The sequence below is a fragment of the Cyrtonyx montezumae genome, unplaced genomic scaffold (genome assembly GCF_038088225.1).
Source record: "Cyrtonyx montezumae isolate F1298 unplaced genomic scaffold, pur_monq_1.0 scaffold_3, whole genome shotgun sequence".
NCBI lineage: Eukaryota > Metazoa > Chordata > Aves > Galliformes > Odontophoridae > Cyrtonyx > Cyrtonyx montezumae.
In genome coordinates, this window is record NW_027072034.1 from 670938 (window position 1) to 689268 (window position 18331).

At 41.4% G+C, this 18331-nt stretch overlaps 1 protein-coding gene across 1 annotated transcript; it reads right to left on the bottom strand.

Moving 5' to 3' along the window:
- Positions 1–7841: 7841 nt before the first annotated feature.
- On the bottom strand, positions 7842–8791 carry CYSLTR2 (cysteinyl leukotriene receptor 2). Its single transcript, XM_065741824.1, has one exon. It carries the CDS (start codon positions 8773–8775, stop codon positions 7843–7845), a length of 933 nt encoding a protein of 310 aa, XP_065597896.1. The 5' UTR covers positions 8776–8791; the 3' UTR covers position 7842.
- Between the last annotated feature and the right edge of the window lie 9540 nt (positions 8792–18331).

Below are 18331 nucleotides of genomic sequence, written 5' to 3' on the forward strand. Positions count from 1 at the left end.
GGAGAGAGTGGTTTTAGGTTAAAAGTCCTAAATATTTTAATAGAATCCCTTTACTTTCTTCAGTACTATTTTGAAGAGTCTGATATTTTTTCTAGATCTCTCTATTCTGTATAAATTGAAGCACTCTCCAATGGAGTTTTCACAGGACTTCTCAGCATTTAATGTTCAGCCTCACTGATTTTGCTTTCTTGGTTACTCATGCTGGAGGTATATGTGCTGAACACAGGCATTTGTGTTTTGGGGTGTGATGTCCATATTTGGTAAGAATCACAGAATCATAGGGGTTGGAAGGGACCTCAAGAGATCATTGAGTCCAACCCCCCTGCCAAAGCAGGCTCCATGCAACACCTTTCTGCTTTCCATTCCAGTTTATGAATACACTAATAGCACATTTAATTTGACTGATAGCATTTTTGCTTGTTTTTGTTATACGTTGTAAAGGTCTGTGAAAAGATGTACGGATCCCACTGGTCTGGACCTTGTAAGGTGAGATATGTTTTCTGCTATACCAGTGTCAGGACAAAAATCTGTTCTTTATTTCACAGCTGTCAGAAGAGATTTTTGAAGCCTTTTCCACATGGTTTTCATGTGTGTGAAAAATAGGCAGCTTGTCAACTTCTTTAAAAAAGACATCATGTTGAAGGTTTTACACAGCACCTCAGGCCAAAGCGGGGCTCACAGTCAGGCTGGAAGTAGAAATTGTCTCATAATAAGGATGGCAAGCAAACCTTTACAAAATGTAGGACAAGAGGTTTGGGGTGTTGGTTTCTATTTATATATTTGTTTTAATTTTGCTATTTTCTCCAAGAGAGGAAAGAGTTTCACCATTGCAGTGTGAATGTCAATACAGCACTTAATGACCAAGGATTCTCTCTCCTGCACTTAAGATCTGCATAGTAATTTGGTAGCAGGGATGAAAGGGTTGGTTTGTTCTGAATGCTTTATTTTTAAAAGTCTGTTCCTAGGTAATAGTGGAATACCCTCAAAGAAGACATTCATCTTGAAAACTTTGGTACTGATTACCAAATATTTATTCTCTGGCTTTGAAGATTAATATCTATGGTCATGTATATAAATACATAAATGTACAAAGAATGCATTGTGTGTGCCTGTATGTGTGTATATACATATATGCAAACATTTTTCTTAACATGCTACATATTACATGAGTGACAATGGTTGCCCATCTTTTTTTTCTATTTTTCTGCTACTGCACTTAATTACTGGATGCTAAATATAAAATCCAGGACAAATAAATGTGTACTGAGAAACTGAGAATATGAACACACTCTGAAGATATGTTATGGGACCATGTGATGGCTATGATCATGCCCATAATAAGCCAAAAATATAGCATCTTGAAATGTACTGAGTATGAAAAATGAAGAAAGTTCTCAGCTATGAGCACAACCCAAGTAACTTGGGTGCATTCCTGGGTGACTTCAAAGGCTCCTTCCTGGCAGACTGATTCAAACTAAATGAATTTCTGACGTGGAGATTTTGCTATCAGTATCTATTCCTGGCAAAGGTTCCGTAAGTTTCTTACTTTCATTTGATGCTTTCTGAGAATGTCTTTGTCATGTTTTCTCTGAATTTGGTTTCTTTTTGTCCCATGACTCTGGTTCCCTAGAATATGTGCAGCTGGGTGAGCTTTGAAGTCAATATTAGCAATGCTAAGGTGGGTGCCCACATCTCCAGATGTGGAGTAAACATGGTCATTGGCATTATGCTTTCCTCCAAGCAGTCATGGCAGATGAACCGGCAAAGATTCCCTCACAGCGGAGCTGTGTTTCACAACATACACAATTGTTGGACATCTCACTCCTCAGCTTTCTGAAGCAGATGTGGTCTGGCCACAAAAAGCTGCTGGTACAATGCACATGGAGGTGGGGGGGACAGATGGAGGCCTGTCCTGAGGACCAGCCCAAGACACCTTCCATAGCAGAGAAGGTTCAATCTGTGCTCAGTTTCTCTTTGCAACCCATCCCATGCCAGAGTTCTAGGAAATGTTATTTTAAGGATACTTTGCTCATGACTGAGATATCACATGTAGGCTTTATATTAGCTTTTCCTTTTTTTTTTTTTCTTTTGGCAGCTACAAGGATAAATCCAGAGAGAATGAGAAAAATAATCCAGCCCAAGAGCCATCATACATCTTCTGAATGCCTTTATTACTCCAGCTGGAGCTCTCTCTTTTGGTGGTCCCTCATCACTAAAAGAGAAGATTTAAAACCAATCCAGAAATGTGATATACTCTAAAAAACAGTACTCTCAGGTTGATTTTTTTATCCTTTCTTTTTGAAATTTTAAATCTTACTGAACCTTCTTGCTGACAAGATACTGAATGTGGGCATTTTGCATAGCACTAGGTTTGAACTGATGGCAAGCATGGAGAATTCCCTATATAAAAGTGACAGCAGAAGCTCCAGAAGGTGGAGGTGGTGTTTGAGGACACAGTTCAGTTGCTGCTACACCAGACTTTCTCAGGTGCACACGCACTTGGGCAGCCTATGGTAGGAGCAAGCACTCTGGCCAGCCATGTTTGTGGACCTTCCTGTTCCCTGGTCATGCTCCAGCTGTATCTGATCACACCAGCACAAGCCCAGCCTGAACATTAGTCGTCCCCACATGTTTATGTTCTGGCTGACACAGAAAGGAAAACCAGTTGGGAGAGATCAGGTGGGAAGGAGGTGCTCCAGCAAGCCACCAACCCACATGGTATTAGGAGTACACTCAAGTGATGTTTCTGCCTTATCACCTTTCTCTAAGCTGTTAGTGCTAACTGCATTCCAAGACTGGTCTCTTCCCAGGCACTTTAACTTCAAATTTATGATTGCATGGAGGTATAGCTTTATGTTTGAGCTACCTGGACTATGTAGTATAGGGATGTGTAAGAGCAGATGTGAATGGTGTGGGAGAATACATGGCATTATTTTCAGAGAAATGAAAAAAAAGCTATAAAACAACAAAGAAGCTTAAATGCACCTGCAGATCTCAATTCTCAGGGTCTCTCATTTTACTTTCAGGGTGATAGCAGCTCAAATAACAGCCTTGGTCTCACAGGGATGACCTATCTCCTTGCTTGCAAGGAGCAAGATGGTCTCAGGGTCTACCAGCATGGCCTGTGGTGCCTCTTGCTGTTTTCTAACTATCTGATCTAAAGCTTACATAACCCTTCCTTCTGGAGTGATCACACAGACATGACTCACAATCAGCAAAGCTCAGCAGTGTGCAAGGAGATGAGTGAGCATCCAGATTGTCAATCAGGAGAACATCTTCAGGTTGTGATATGGGAGGAAATAAATATGAAAGTGTCAGATTCTCCTCAAATGCCAGTCCCACTGTTACACTTTACACTTGCAAGAGCCAAACAGTGTTTTTGTTGTTTCCCCCTGTATTATCTCGGGAGTCTCCAAAGCCATGAGCAAAGAGCAGCATACTGAAGCAAAGACAGGCAGCATCTAAATGAACCTTTCCAAGAACCATTCTCCAAGTAAAACCTTTCCCCTAAAATAAACGAGCAGTAAGTACTTCTAAAGACCACTGCATCTCTTCATGAAAGCCTTCAGATGATTGTGTCCTCTTGAGTCAGCACCCAAGCTCTATATAAGGATGGCAAACACCAAGGTTCAGGGTTTTTTTTCTTCAAAAATAAAGGCTTGAATGTTTCTCATGTGAGCAGGAATGTGACTTGAGTGACCAGGTTTGGGCCCCAGCCTTGAGCAGCTTTCTGCTTACAGCTGTGAAATCAAAGGAAGGGGATGTGGTGGTACAAAACATGCCAAGAGGGAATTAGGGACTAAGGAAGCTATTTAATTCCTTTGGCCTCCTTAGCTTTTGGCAGGTGGATATACAGATGTAACTACATAACATCAGCTGCAGCAGTTAAATATATTGCTTATCTTTGCAGATGTCTGGAAAGATTCTTATATATACACAGAGCAATGGTGTGAGAGGTAGGGAAATGCAGTCATATAGCATGGTCAACACTGACCAGAAAGGCAAAATGGCCTAGAACATTACTGGTCTCTCTCAAGGCATCTGCATTTGCACTTTTATCACAGCTGTTTAAAGAGTCTGTCTTTTAAACTGGCCCAGGTACCACACAGGAAATCAAAATATTAGTCCAGGGATGGGGTCACTATGGAAATAGAAACCTACTCCTCCTGAATGCAACCATACTTGATTATTTGGAGTGGATTTTATTTCAACTCCAGTCAACTAAAGGCACAGCAGGTCATTTCTGTCCTGAACATCCCAAAGGACCAAGAGAAGCATCAACAGCTCTAAGGGGGATAAGGGGAAAAAGTCCAACAGCTGCTCTGCTGCCAACACAATGTGCTGTTGCAGAACAGAGGAGCTGAGAAGGGATGCTGAGTAGCAAAGCATTTACCCTTTCCTCCAGACTCTCTTAAGAGCTTAAAATATAAGCCCCAGTGATAGGATGTATGTTGTGGAAGGCAGAAGATACGTCACGAAAATGAAAATTACACAGGATAATATATTGCTTGTGATAATTAATTACTTGTATTTATATAAAAACAGTATTATGTATGTTGTATACTCCTTATGGGACAGTACATGTATATTCCAGATAATGTGTAGATATTACAGTACATAAATATGTATAATTGTAATGCTCGCATTGTAATTTAGAGTAGTGTATATAGGGAGTTGCTTACAATAACATTCTCTGTTAGATAAAAAAACTGGTTGCTGAACAATTCTTGTCCAGCTAACACCAATCTTCCCTGGAAGACTTTTCTTTACCTTTGGGTAGTTGAGGAGTAATTGATATTTTTTTTCCACTAATCTGTGACACTCACATTTTTAACGCATATGGAAAAGAGTAAGGAGCAGGTTTGACCCCTGGGAAGGCATAGAGTCACATGTGAAAAACAGGAAAGACAAGAGGCATGTCCACAGTCCACAAAAACATGGTCCTTCCCTGTGCACTGAGACACTGCTCCATCAGGTAAACATAGCCACACATGGACCTCCAAGAACGAGAATGTAAAAAAGAGGAGTGATATTTCCTTGTGCTGAGGATCAAGAGGTTCAGTCTACAACAAGATTACTTTAGAAAATCTCTTTTGTCTCTGGAGTAGCTTTGGACCAAAAAATTACCTTTCTCTAGAAACAACAGGGATTTTATGAATGACAGGAGAACACACATATGAAGCTATATTTACAATCATTTATGGGTAATTATATCATTTATGATAATGTGAAGACTTCATTTTCTATACTTAGGTCTCTCTTGAGCCCAAAATTTTACCATTGCTTTCACTTTCTAAGAGTGTAGCTATTCCTAGATTATGTCTCCTAGAAAACAGGAAACATCAAAATACTTTTTTCAGGGTAGATGGTCTCTTGAGGACCAGAGGATCCAGAGGCACTGTTAGTAATTTAACTGTCAGGAGCTTCGTTTTTTATAATAAATACAGTGGGGATGTTTTTACTGCTTTTTTTATTGCCACTGTGAAGTTCACTGGTCTTACGCACTGTGTGCAGAAACATACAAAGGTTTTGAATGGAGAAGTGTGAGTGTGGCAGGTTATGTAAGCACTGCTAAAGCTACACATGAGAATCTCTAACAAGGGTGATCTTCAATCTTTTTTGCAAGTAAATAGTACCTGCAAATAATACCTACTATTATCCACACCCCAGGTGTGGGCTCATGTTCCCAACCATTTTCATGGTGAAGTGAAGAAGGCAGCAGGACGCTCTCACACACCCAAAGACATTTCTCCCTTCTAAAATGATAGCCCACTTAGCAAAAATTCAATCTCCTCATCCTCAGTTTCCTCCCTCTGCACTCCTTTTTAGCTGTGCAATCAATACAAAACATAACTTCAGTGACTAATAAACTAGTTTATTGAAACAGTTCATTCAATTGCCAACAATGTTGTATAATAGTCTATGCAAACAAACAAACAAACAAACAACAGTGACCTTAGGAGTGGGGTAAATTTATTCTTTAGGTGCAAATGACCCAATAATAGGGTAAATTTGGATAGACACAGATGCAAATGCATTAGTGTGATTAGGCTGAGGATAACAACCTCCCTATGTACTTTCAATTCTCTTGTAGCATTTAAGGTGCACAACATCACATCACAGGCTCCAAAATTGTCACTTGTCCCTGCTCAGGACTATCCTTGACAAGGGAAAACTGCAGAGAACTGCAGGCTGTTCTCTTTCCTTCTAATTTCTGTCTGCTTCCACTTAGCACAAACTCCCATCTTGATTCCACTGCCATTGCAAATCAGTGGCATTACTTCCTATTCCTTCATGAGCATGGGACTCAGCACTGCAGGTGGTCATATGGCCTCAGTAGATCAATTCTAAGATGTGCCACCAGATGCATAAGCCAATTTGAGCTATTGAATTAAGAGTTTGGAACATGAACATTATTGAGATTAAATAATAAAACTTTGTGCTTACATCAAAGACAGAACAAAATGACTAAAACAGACTCTTCAATTGAACATAACCCTTACGTAGCCAAGAAAAGTGTGATTTTCTCAATGACATGCCAAGTACTTTTCCACCTGACCAGCAACGATTTCTTTTCTGTGAATACGAGACAGAAATGAAATAGCTAGTTAGAATTATTTTCACTTGGTAGTAATAAAGTTCAGCTTATTGAGCGTTTTCCTCAACTAAGTTCAGAGCATTGAGAAAGCACCTGCACTGTCAGAAAACTTCCTTTGTGTGGATTTCACAGGGAGGGAAGGCTTCAACATTGTTGAAGGTCTCATACAAGAGGCTGTTCTCCTGGAAAACATGACAAACTTCCCCATCTTTATTTTTTTTTTTAATTCAAAATTCAGGTAATTAAAAAAAAAGCAATGTGGTCACACAGTGTTTAAGACCCTGTTTTCACTTAATTGTAACGGTTTTGATTTGCAGGAAATGTGTTAGGAAATAGAGACTTAAAAATGCAGACAATAATTTTGTGATATTTTCCAAAGTATGCATAGGTGTAGCTCCCTGTTGCCTAAATAATTATAGTTTGCTTCTGGATCCCTGGATGGAAATGAGCTGCCAAACCTCCAGTCCTCCAGCTTCGTGCCAGCCCCATCCTGCCCTCACTGCCAATCAGCACATCATTCATATCATCCCAGTACTCATAGTGTTTGCTGGAAATTGTCACTTCACTTGGTAATCAGTGATACATTAAGCAAAATACTTTGGTGTTCTCCTCAGAGGGACATATTTAGAAATGTTAATGTTTTCTGAACAGTCTGAACTATCATGGGTTCATTTGGCTCTCTTCTTGCTTTAAACAGTCAGCCTCAGCAGATAGTATCTTCAATGTTTATATTTCTATTATGTATAAACTCCTGACCAGAATTTGAAAAGAGATCTGTCAGGAGACTATGAAGCTGTTGGGTGGCACAGCATCTAAGGCAGGCACTTCTACATGCACACAAGTAAATGGAGAGCAGAGAGACACCCAGATGAGCAGTTTCCCTTCAAATCAATGTCTGTGTTCTGTGAAATGAAATAAATGGACTCTAGTAATGAGGCAAATCTTTTGTTCCCCTGTTGTGAGGAGGGTAGATATTGTAGGTATATCTGCAGTGCTCAATAGAAGTGGACTACAGATCGCAGCCAGGCACCTGACCTCCGATCATCCACACTGCTGAGCTCCTGTCTTGGTACTGACCATTCCAACTGAACTTTATCCCAAACACTTGTTCCCAAGGAGCCTGGCACAGAGCAGTATGGTTATGAGGTGATCAGCACCACACAGCCTCTTTCATCACATAGTATGGATCCAGCCTAGATGCCTTCACAGGAGTGCAGGCATGTAATATTGCAATTCTGCAAGAGCTACCTTCGGTATAAACTTCTGATTCTTGCTTTGAAATTTTCAGCTGCAAAATAATATAGAATGGGGTCAAGGCAGCTGTTGGTGGCAGCAAGGCAGAGTGAGACCACCTGTGCTTTGTGCACAGGAAGATTGGCCTGGCTGCAGCCACTGAGCATCAGGTAGACTGTCCGCAGTATGTGGTATGGCAGGAAGCACAGGAGGAAGAGGATGAGAGTGATGATGATGGTTGACAGTGCTTTCTTGTGGCAGACTGCCTTCTTGCGCTGAGGAGTCCTGGACTTGAGCAGCGCTCTGATGGCAAAGATGTAGCAGACTATAATTGTGCAAAAAGGCAAGATGAAGCCCACAACAAGGACAAAGATGTTCATCATAAGGAGCCTGTCTGTGCTGCTGGGGTGGAGGTCCAAACACTTGGCTGGGTTTCTATACCCAGCAATTACTTTGCTCAGCAGAGGGCTGGAGGCTGCCAGAACGAAGACCCATATCACTGCACATGTTATCTTGGCATACTTCATGTTGGTCACTTTCCAGCTCTTAAATGGGTAGACGATGGCCAAGAAACGAACCACACTGAGCACAGTGAGAAAATAAATGCTGCAGTACATGTTCACATACATGGCATATGTCATGATCCTGCAGAGGAGGTCGCCAAACACCCAATGAGATCCTAACAGGTAATAGGTGGCCCGGAAGGGCAAAGTGCTCACAAACATGAGATCTGAAACTGCCAAATTCTGCATGTAAATGTTTACCGAGGTCTTCCTCTGTGAAGGCTGGAAGAAAACATAAATGGAGAGGCTATTTCCAACACTGCCCAGGAAAAAGATAGAGAGGTACATGACCGGATAAATGACTTGCTTGAAGGCATCTGTGCTGCAGTTTAATGAGCTGTTTGTGGAGCTGTCATTTAGCATCATCTCGGAAAAATTCATTGTCTGGTGCGGCGGCTCTCTGTCTTTCTGTAAAAGCATAAAGAAGTGGAGTGAGTGTGGAGCTGCAGTCTCTGCTGGGAGTTCAGTGCTCGAACTGTTTCACAGGGCAGAAATTACAAAGACGCAGTGGAAATTAAAGCTTCCTTAATGAGTAATCACTTTGTGATATCCCTGTAAATGAACATGCCAAGTAAGCTCTAAATGGTTTCAGTATTACAGAAGCTGTTTGGGTTTTTTTTGTCTCCAATTATGAAAGAGCTATCTTTTAAAGGTGGATGTTACGAATTCCTTTCTTAATGAAAATTCCCTGACCTTCTCAACATAAAATAAGCCAGCTTGACATTGGTCATTTCATAGCAGGGAGGTTTTGAGTCCCAAGGAACCTCCCATGGAGGCATCAAAACCCAATCAGATAAATAAGTCAGTATCCACCAGAAAGTTTATGCTTCAAATTAGGATGAAAAGTCAAAATAACTGAATTTGCCAATAGGAACTAGCTGAATTTTCCTGGTATGAGATCTGCTGTTGACAGGATGTCACTCAATATTCCTGAGTGATACTAAGGACATACTGATGTACTTCAACATGTATAAATTAAGGATGTTTTGACCTGGAACATTAAAAATACTGTGCTAGCCATTCCTCCTCACACTGTATTTCTTCTTTCCTCTAGTTAGCTTCCTAGGTCTCTTTTCATGGGGCCTTTTCTTCAATTACTACTTTTCTAAACTTTCACATGCTCATTCTTCTATCAGACATTCACTGACAGGTATTTACAGGTCAGCCTGCATTATCAGCCCTACTGAAAATGGTCTGTGGAAAATAGGCTATTTTCATAGGAAGTGATAATTTCACTTCCACGAGAATTTGTTTCAATCATATCAAAACAATCGACCAATAAAACACTCTAAATAATATATGTTTTTTTTCTCCTTAAAGTCTATTTTCTTGCTAAACTCCTGTTTTTTTCCTCTCAAATGATCTATAACAAGTGACACTTTGAAATCACAGAATATCCTGAATTGAAAGGGATCCATAAGCATAATCAAGTCCAACTCCTAATAGATCTCCAGTTCTGTTATCTTCCAATAGTGAGACAGCAATCCCCTCTCTGCAACTGTCAGCATGTCCCAGAAATGCACTGAAAAATTTTAGCCTAAAAACAGAAGTATATGAAATTTCCAAGTGCATGAATAAAGAGTTCTAATATGTCCCAGTGACAATGATGAGGGGCTGGTGGTACATGCTTGCAGGTTACGCCTTATTTTGGACCCCACAGGCTTTACAATTTTAAATAAAATTATCTGTGTTCTTGGAGTCTTCCCAGAGGGAAAACTTGGCTCTAGACTTGGGCACCCTGGTCTACCATTTACTACAGTACTGGCAACACTGATGTGAAGAGAAGCTAATTTATGAACTCATATTTTATTGTGGTACAAGAGCTGTGCTATGTTGAGGGCAGCCAGTGACCTCTTTAGGACGCTGTGTCAGAGTATGAATCCCCTAATATAGCAACCAGATGTGCCCCAGAAGTTACTTTTGTGGCCAAACTGTTGAGATTCATAGGTTCATAGGTTTGTAGGTACATTAGGTTGGAAAGGACCTACAAGATCATCTAGTTCAACTATCCTCCTAACACCATCCCTACCCACTAAACTAGTAAATCAAATCCCTTTGCACCTCATCAACATCATGGGACTGTGGCAGCTTGGGTTACAGAATGGGGGCTTTCACTCACCACCTGCAGGGTCTGAAATCATCCTTCCAGAAAACAATGACAATAATGTCTATGAGGGGTAGGAATGCTGAAGACTGGAACAGGGCAAACTGAACACTAGATTTCCCCTAAAGAAAACCACCTTGGCAGGAGAGAGACCACATCTGCAGATTAAAAGAAAAGGTGGCTTTTCTGAAATAATTGCTGTGTAAGTATATCAGTGGGAGCCTCTGTGCGATGCTTCCAGCTTGTTGGTAATGATAGTGTAGGATATACGGGTGAAGGAGTGGCACTGTGCAGGGTGGACTGTGTAACTAGCAATTGCATACAAATATTATGGCTAAAAAGAAGCACTGCAAAGTCCTTGTGGACAGTCATTCCATCCTCTTATAGAGAAAAGAATACAATACTAAGGTTGTGTTACCAAACTCCTCACCATGATAATGATACTCATCAGAAAATGTTAGAAAAGCTGAAAGCAGGTAGTAATGGCACGGAATTTCAGATTCCTTCAGACAGATGTGGTGCTGCATCAGAACAAGATATGCAACAAATGCCTTAATTCCTCGGACAAATAGTTCTGCAGTCTGCAAGACAAGATGCTGTTTGATCTTTAGTGCTGCACAGGCAGTTTGGGAGGGAGGGAGCTCTGTACCAGCAATCATGGTAGAACTCACATTGGCAGCGTTGTGGGACAGAGGAGGTGTCCCAAAACCAAGAACTCTACATAATTTTAGAGGGCATATGAAAGAAGTAAAAAAATAACATAAAAATGCAAGAACAACCAAATCATAGGGAATTCAACAAAACCAATGTTAGGTCAGAGGATCCAGATGTGCTGAACATAAGTGTGTAGGAAATATCAAACAGAATAGACAAATGGGAGGCCAGTAAGTAATCAGAACTAGATAGCATTCATGCAAGTATGCCAAAGGCTCTCAGATGTGAGAGTGCTGGCCAGGCACATAACCCACCATTATAATCAAGTGCTGCACCAGAGGACAGTCTGACAAAATGGTGTCTGACATGGAAGTGTGTTTGAAGCAAAGGAGTATCACTGAGTTCTTCCATAAGGAAAAAATTACACCCACTGACATTCAATGACACCATGCTGGAAAGGTGGCAGATGAGCTTTAGTGGAGTTTAATGGAAGGTGATAAATGCTAGAACAAACTGTCTAAACCATGCCTATATGATACTGAACTTGAAACTGCTACTGTCAGGAAAGGGCATTTGACATCACTGATGGAGCCATCATTGACTGTTTAACAAAGTCACTTCTGCATAAGCTGCAGCAGACGCAGACAAAAATGTCAAGAAAATAAGTTGCAACAACAAGAAGTCTGAGACAACTCATATAAGATCACCTTGCATAAAATCTTGCATTCTCCCAGTGAGCACGCTGTGCAGTTCCACACTCTGCACACGGAAAAGAGATTACAGAGTTAGAAGACAGAGAGGGGTGAGTGAGTTGAGGTGCTAAGGGATTTGATTTAGAAGTTGGGTAGGGATAGTGATAGGAGGATGGTTGGACTAGATGATCTTGTAGGTCCTTTCCAACCTTATGAACCTATGAACCTATGAGCAAAGTCAGCAAGGTGATGAAACAAGGACTCAGAAGCCTGGGTCTCTTCAGCGTGGACAGGAGGAGGATGCAGTCAAGGTTTACGGGTTTCTGAAGGAGCTGGTTAGTGTGAATGTACCACTACTGATGCATTCCCATGTAGAGCGCTCAACAGAGCTGTTGGGAGTCTGTGGTCGGGTAGATAGAAAAGGGCTTTTCTCTGTGTCATCTCCTCTCTCTGGGGGAGGTGAGCTGGAGGAGGCTGCTGCTAAAAGTGTAAACGGGAAACTCCATTTCCAGACTGAGAAGTCTCTCACGTCTGCTACTCTGAAACCCTGAGATCTCTATAACGCAGAGAGCTACTAAAGAACCTATTTTCAGTGAGGTGTTCTGCATATGCAATGATAAATAAAGATACCAGACCATTCGTTCAAAATAACATGTATTTTTTACCTTAACAGATAAATATATAGACCGAACTGTACACCAGCAAAAGGAGGTGCTCTGTGCATCTATCACAACACCCCTCTGTCTGAAGAAGACTTCTGACACAACAGTCCCATATTCATTATATGAAGGCAGTTATGGTATTGCTGCTATATTTGGGATTGATTGCATTTGCCACTGTACTTTGAGAAAAACAGAAGTTCTGACATTTCTTAAAGTTCCCATTGGCTTTCTTTCTGCTATTTGTGTTGTGTTTCAGGAGGAGCACTACTAAGAATAAATGTAACAGAACACAGTATTTGGAATTAACACTGAACCACATTCACCAAAACATGTAGCATTTTATTAACCTCTCAACATACACAATACTAAATACACATAAGTTAAGACCCTAACTGCTAACCTTTTTTTTTTATTTTAAAAGTTTGCCATAAACCAAATCTATTTTTATCGTCAAGTTAAAAACTGACACTCACTTAATCAAACCCACTACCTCACTTCTATCTTCCATCTGTAAACACTGATAGTTACAAAAATCCACCCTTCTTTCTGCCAAAGAAAATTCTCAAGTCCAACTTTATCACAGAGAAATTTAGTCAACGATCACAGCTACTATCAAATGCAGAGCTTACTGAAAGCAATATATAAGCAGATCATATTTTATTCACTGCAGCTATTTTATCTACATCAGAAAAAGCAGACAAGCCTTGTCTTACCTCAGCTGGTATGCCTTCTGGTGTGCTCAGTCTCCTTCTTCTGCTTGCTGTTGCTTACCACTTTCAGTTTTGTAGCTGGAAATCAGAAACACAAAAACTTGAAGCAAAACCCAATGCTGTTTACGCAGAAGCCACACAAGAGCAAACAGTAGTATGCAAAGGAAGTAAGTCTGATGAATAGATCTTACATTTTCTTAAGAGAGAAATGTTCTCAGCTCAAGGAGTGGTGCTAGCAATCACATGGCAGTGTCGCATGTGTTTTTGCCCAATGAAAAGTGCCCTGCAGCTATGCAGCATCTTGGAAGCTGTCTGGATTCCTATATTTGGGCCGCACTTAAATATCTGTGTTCTCAGTAATTGGAGTTGCTCGAAGTTTTAGGATAGGTTCCCGTATATCTTTTGCGTGGATCATTGTAAGTTTAGTTCTTGGAATTACGAAGAGGATGTGTTATTTCCCAGGCTTCACGTGCAGAAATGAATGAAACCATAAGCAGGTTTCTAGGGGTTAATGAGTAACCTCATTCAGCACAAGCAATTCAAGGAAGGGTTTGTGGAGCCAAGGGACTACTTTTTTTAATGTTGGTAAGGACTAGATGCATCACTTTTTTAGGCTATAACAAGAAGCTGCAGTGAATGCATTACTGCCCCTTAACATCTTACCACTTCTGAGAGGAGCAACAGCAAAGGCACAGATGTATGCTCTTAGCTCAACTAGCAGTTGTAATACACACAACAGATGTAACTGTTTATTCTTCTGTTCTGACAACACACATGGGAAGACCAGATGTATCTCTAGGTGCTATTTTATTTCCTAAGCATCAGGAAATACCTCTGTGCTGTGTAGTGACAGAACACTGGCATGGACTGCCCAGAGGCTGTAAGATCTCCTCCTTGGGGATCTCCCAGAGCCACCTGGATGTGGCCCTGGGCACCATGCTCTGGGTGGGGCAGGGGCTGCAGCAGGGGGACACAGAGGGCCCTGCCAGCCTGACTACACAGCCATACTGTGATAGCTGCAGCAGGTCAGGAATCCTGCTGCATACTACAGCTCAGTAGCTGGAGAGTCTCCCAGAAAAACTTCTTGCAGTCCAAATTATTTATAGTCTTTTACATCCCAAATTGCTTTGGATAATCCTGTTTGTAAACTCTCCTCTGTTGGACACACTGTTATTTATCGTGAGTGCTCTTCACTTTAGTTATATACATGCACTCGCAAAGAAGCATAAGAGCACTCTGGGTTTGCTTCCCATGTGAGGTCATAGTTGCAGCATGCAGTGGATGTATAGATGAGTGACACCAGAGCTCACAGATCCCTGTGCTAGGGAGGAGGTACATACAGCTTGCAAGCAGCTCTATGAGCTTTTTAAAGCATTGACCTGAAGGAGGACATGGGAAACCAACTTATCAAGGAACTAGGCTCATAACTTCAGCCTTATCAATTAGCTTGACATCAATGAGTGGTTGTTTTTGAACATTTGGTACATTTGCACTGACTCTGCCAAAATAGTTTTAAAAGCTCCCTGATAGAGATCAGGAACATTCAAGGTGGGGTGACAGTGAATTATGACCCAACTGAGACCACTCCAGTGGTGCCTAACTTAGACCTTGCCAGCTCTCGTGGCACCGAGGGCTGTACATAGATGTACACTTCCAGCTGCTTTGCTCACTGTTCCAGTCCAAAATCTGCCAGCAAATCTGCTCAAGTGTATGCTCTTAATCCCAGTTCAGCCATGGAGACATTCACCCCCGACACCTGAAACAGGAGGTCTTAGCTCACTCCCTTTGGATGGAAGCAGAGTAGGAAATGATCCTGTGAGTGGCTTGGAGGGCAGCTTTCAGTGTCAGATCCTTTTGGGAGGAAGCTGTGGTGTGCAGCAAAGAGCAGCATGGGAACTACCACTTCAGATAACAAGGGAATGGCCAGAGGAGAGCTGTGGCCTCTGAGTTAGCCTGGGAGATGCTCCAGCCACTGAGATGGCATCTTATCATACAACCATAGAATCACAAAGGGTCTTAGGTTGGAAGAGACCTAAAAGATCATCTAGTTGCAACACCCCTGCCATGGACAGAGTTGCTACCCACTAGATCAGGCTGCCTAGAGCCCCATTCAGCCTTATCTGCATCTTATCTTCAAGTGACAGAGACATTGCAGTAACAATCGGATAGCATCTCTATCACATGGCTTGTGCTGATAAGCATGCTGAGTCTGATAGACAGCCTGCTCCCAGATACACAAAGTTCAAGATTGAAATGTGCAGAAAGGTTAAACATTGGTCACATTTTATTTTCCTGAATGTATTCTGAGGCTGTCTCTTTTACCATGCAATGTGGTTATCTTCATTGCTGGGATAGTTTCTCATATTCACATTCTTATATGACCCATTTTCTGGAGAGTACTGCTTCCTCCCTCTTTCAAAGTAATTCTGCATATTTTTTTAGCCTGGATTTGGATAGACAGAATTGGCTGCCAACAATCCCTGCATCCAAAAAGTTGGATTCTGAATGACTGATTGGGACTTTTTGTGTAGTCATTGGATGATTCAGCTTCCAAGGGGAGCTTATTGGATTTCCTTACTAATAAAAACTTCAGCAATTCTAGAGAAGTCATCACAGAATATCACAAGGAATAAAAGACTCATAATAAGATGACATATGTACATTATACTCAACAGCTCACAACCCCAGTTATTTCTGCATGACTCCTGGTAAACTCACAGAGGATCCAGAACACAGCAGAATGCAAGCAACCCATCTGGTCTGTAGTTACATGCTCTTGTGTCTCTGTTTCTCTTCCCTTTTGCATTTCTGGTTCCTAACAACAGCCCAGTTTCAGGAGAGATTGACTCATTCTTTTTAATTCTCCTTTCCTATAGAACTACTTTCACTCTAGCCCTGTGCAGGAACACTGCCCACAAAAGATGGCTCTGCTCTATTTATCCCATGGTGGCAAGAAAAAACACCGCTGCAGGCTCCAAATCAACATTGCACAGAGAAGCTTACCTTTCAAACCTGAAATAAGTATTCCAGACTAAGTAAAAGCAAACATTTAGATTCTCCTTTCATTGTTTGGGTTTTTTTTGTGGGTTAGTTGGAGTGTCCTTGTGAACTAAATACTATTTGATGGCAGCCAGATGAGAGTCCTACTTAGTATGTTGATGTTATACAGTCCCTTGCTCATAAGGGACATCCCAAACACAGATCATGCCATCATGTGCTTCAAAGGGCGAGGCCTTCTTCCAGATCTGGAGAGCTAGGAATTCTTCAGGAAATAAATAAATAAAGCATTTTAGGCATTTTTTAAAGATCTCTGTGCAGCCGGTTTCTGGCCCAGAGAGAAGATGTCTCCAAAAATAAGTGTCTAGGCACACAGGACAAATTGCCATTTTCATTGTTCCCACTGACAAGAGAGGTATGTTACATTTTGCACCCTGCAGTATATTTGATGATGGTTCACCATTTGGTCCATTTCCCCATCCCTCCAGTCTCTGGGCAGGTTCTATCTGCTCTGCTCTGCAACAGAGGGAGCTGAGAGCTGCCTGACATACAGCTGGGCAAGGCTGGGCCTCTGATACATTGCATAGCTTGACAGGCCTGTGCAAATTCATCAGCCAGTGTTTATGGAGCACAGACACATTTGCACATCAGCCCCACTGCCGTGGGAACAGTGCCGTGGGAGATGTGGTGATATCCTGCATCAGGGCAGCTATCAAGTGATCCAGGCAAGCCAAATGAGGAAGTCTGCATTTTTTTCCTGTTGCTCAGTCAATATTTTGCTACCTCCAGGCACAAACATCCAGTGACAGAGTTTCGCTTCTGTAAACCAAGAAGGTTTTTTTGTAAAAATGGATATGTCAAGAAAATAGAAGAGATTACCGCCACTGAAGATTTTAGTGCTGTGTGTCTTCAGCACAGCAGCTTAGCCCACTAACACAAATCTATTTCCAGAGACTAAAATTGCAAAGTCTGTGTTCATTTTCTGTGCAACCCAGGAATAAAATATCATTGAATGCTAGTAGCTCATCTACTGTCAGCCATAAGGCTGGATAGATTGGAAGATGCAAGTGACTACTGTATGAAGAAAGGTGAAGGAGTTGGGGCAATTTCAACAGAAAAGATTCAGAAAGGAAAAACACAGAAGATTTTCAAGCCTTTTTTTATTTTTATTTTTTTATTGTCTGTAGTCTTTTCTTAACTGTTTGTGTTCCTATTTATAATGTTGATGGCAAATTTTAATATTTAAATAGAATGACAAAAGACATCGATAATTGTTTTCATATAGAATATGCCATCTTAAGTTCCCTACTCAGAAAGCTCAGTTATGGACTGTTTTTATCTCATAATAAGTGCTATGTTAACTCTGTGCTATTCTGCTAAAACCTCTCTTCACATAAATATAGAAAGGAGAAGCAAAATAAGCATTGTTTAATGCCTTTTTACTGTAACTCTGTACTGTACTGTAACTGGCACAACAGATTGATAAATAAATATTAACAGGGTTGCAAAACCAGAATGATCAGGTTTAGGTGTTCCACATCTTATATTTGGTGGTTAAATACCATTATTAATTACAGTCTGCAAGTCCTTCCACATAAACTCCAGACAACTCCAAATCTACTTTCACATCAACATAGACATTGCTTATACTTAACATCATGAGGTTTAACAAGAGAAAGTGAAGATTCTTATTCCTGGTGGGGAACAACCCATCTGCAGCTTGGCAGAAAAGGATATGCTGGTCCTACTTGACACCAAGTTGAACATGAGCCACAGTGTGCCCTTGCTGTTAAGAGAGCTTATGGTATCCTGGGCTGCATTAGGCAAGCCCTGCCAGCAGGTCAAGGGAGATGATCCTTTCCCTCTATTCAGCACTGTTGAGGCTATGCCAGGAGTGCTGGGTCCAGTTCTGCACTACCCAGTAAAAGAGAGCTGGACATAGTGGAGAGAATAGAACAGAAGGCCATAAAGATGGTGAAGGAACTGGAGAACCTCTCCTGTGAGGAGAGGCTGAGGAAGCTGGTGTTTATCAGCTGGAGAAGAGGAGGCTTGGGGAAAGGTCCATAAATCCCTGAAGCGAGGGTGCCAAGAGGCCAGAGCCAGGCTCTGTCAGGGGTG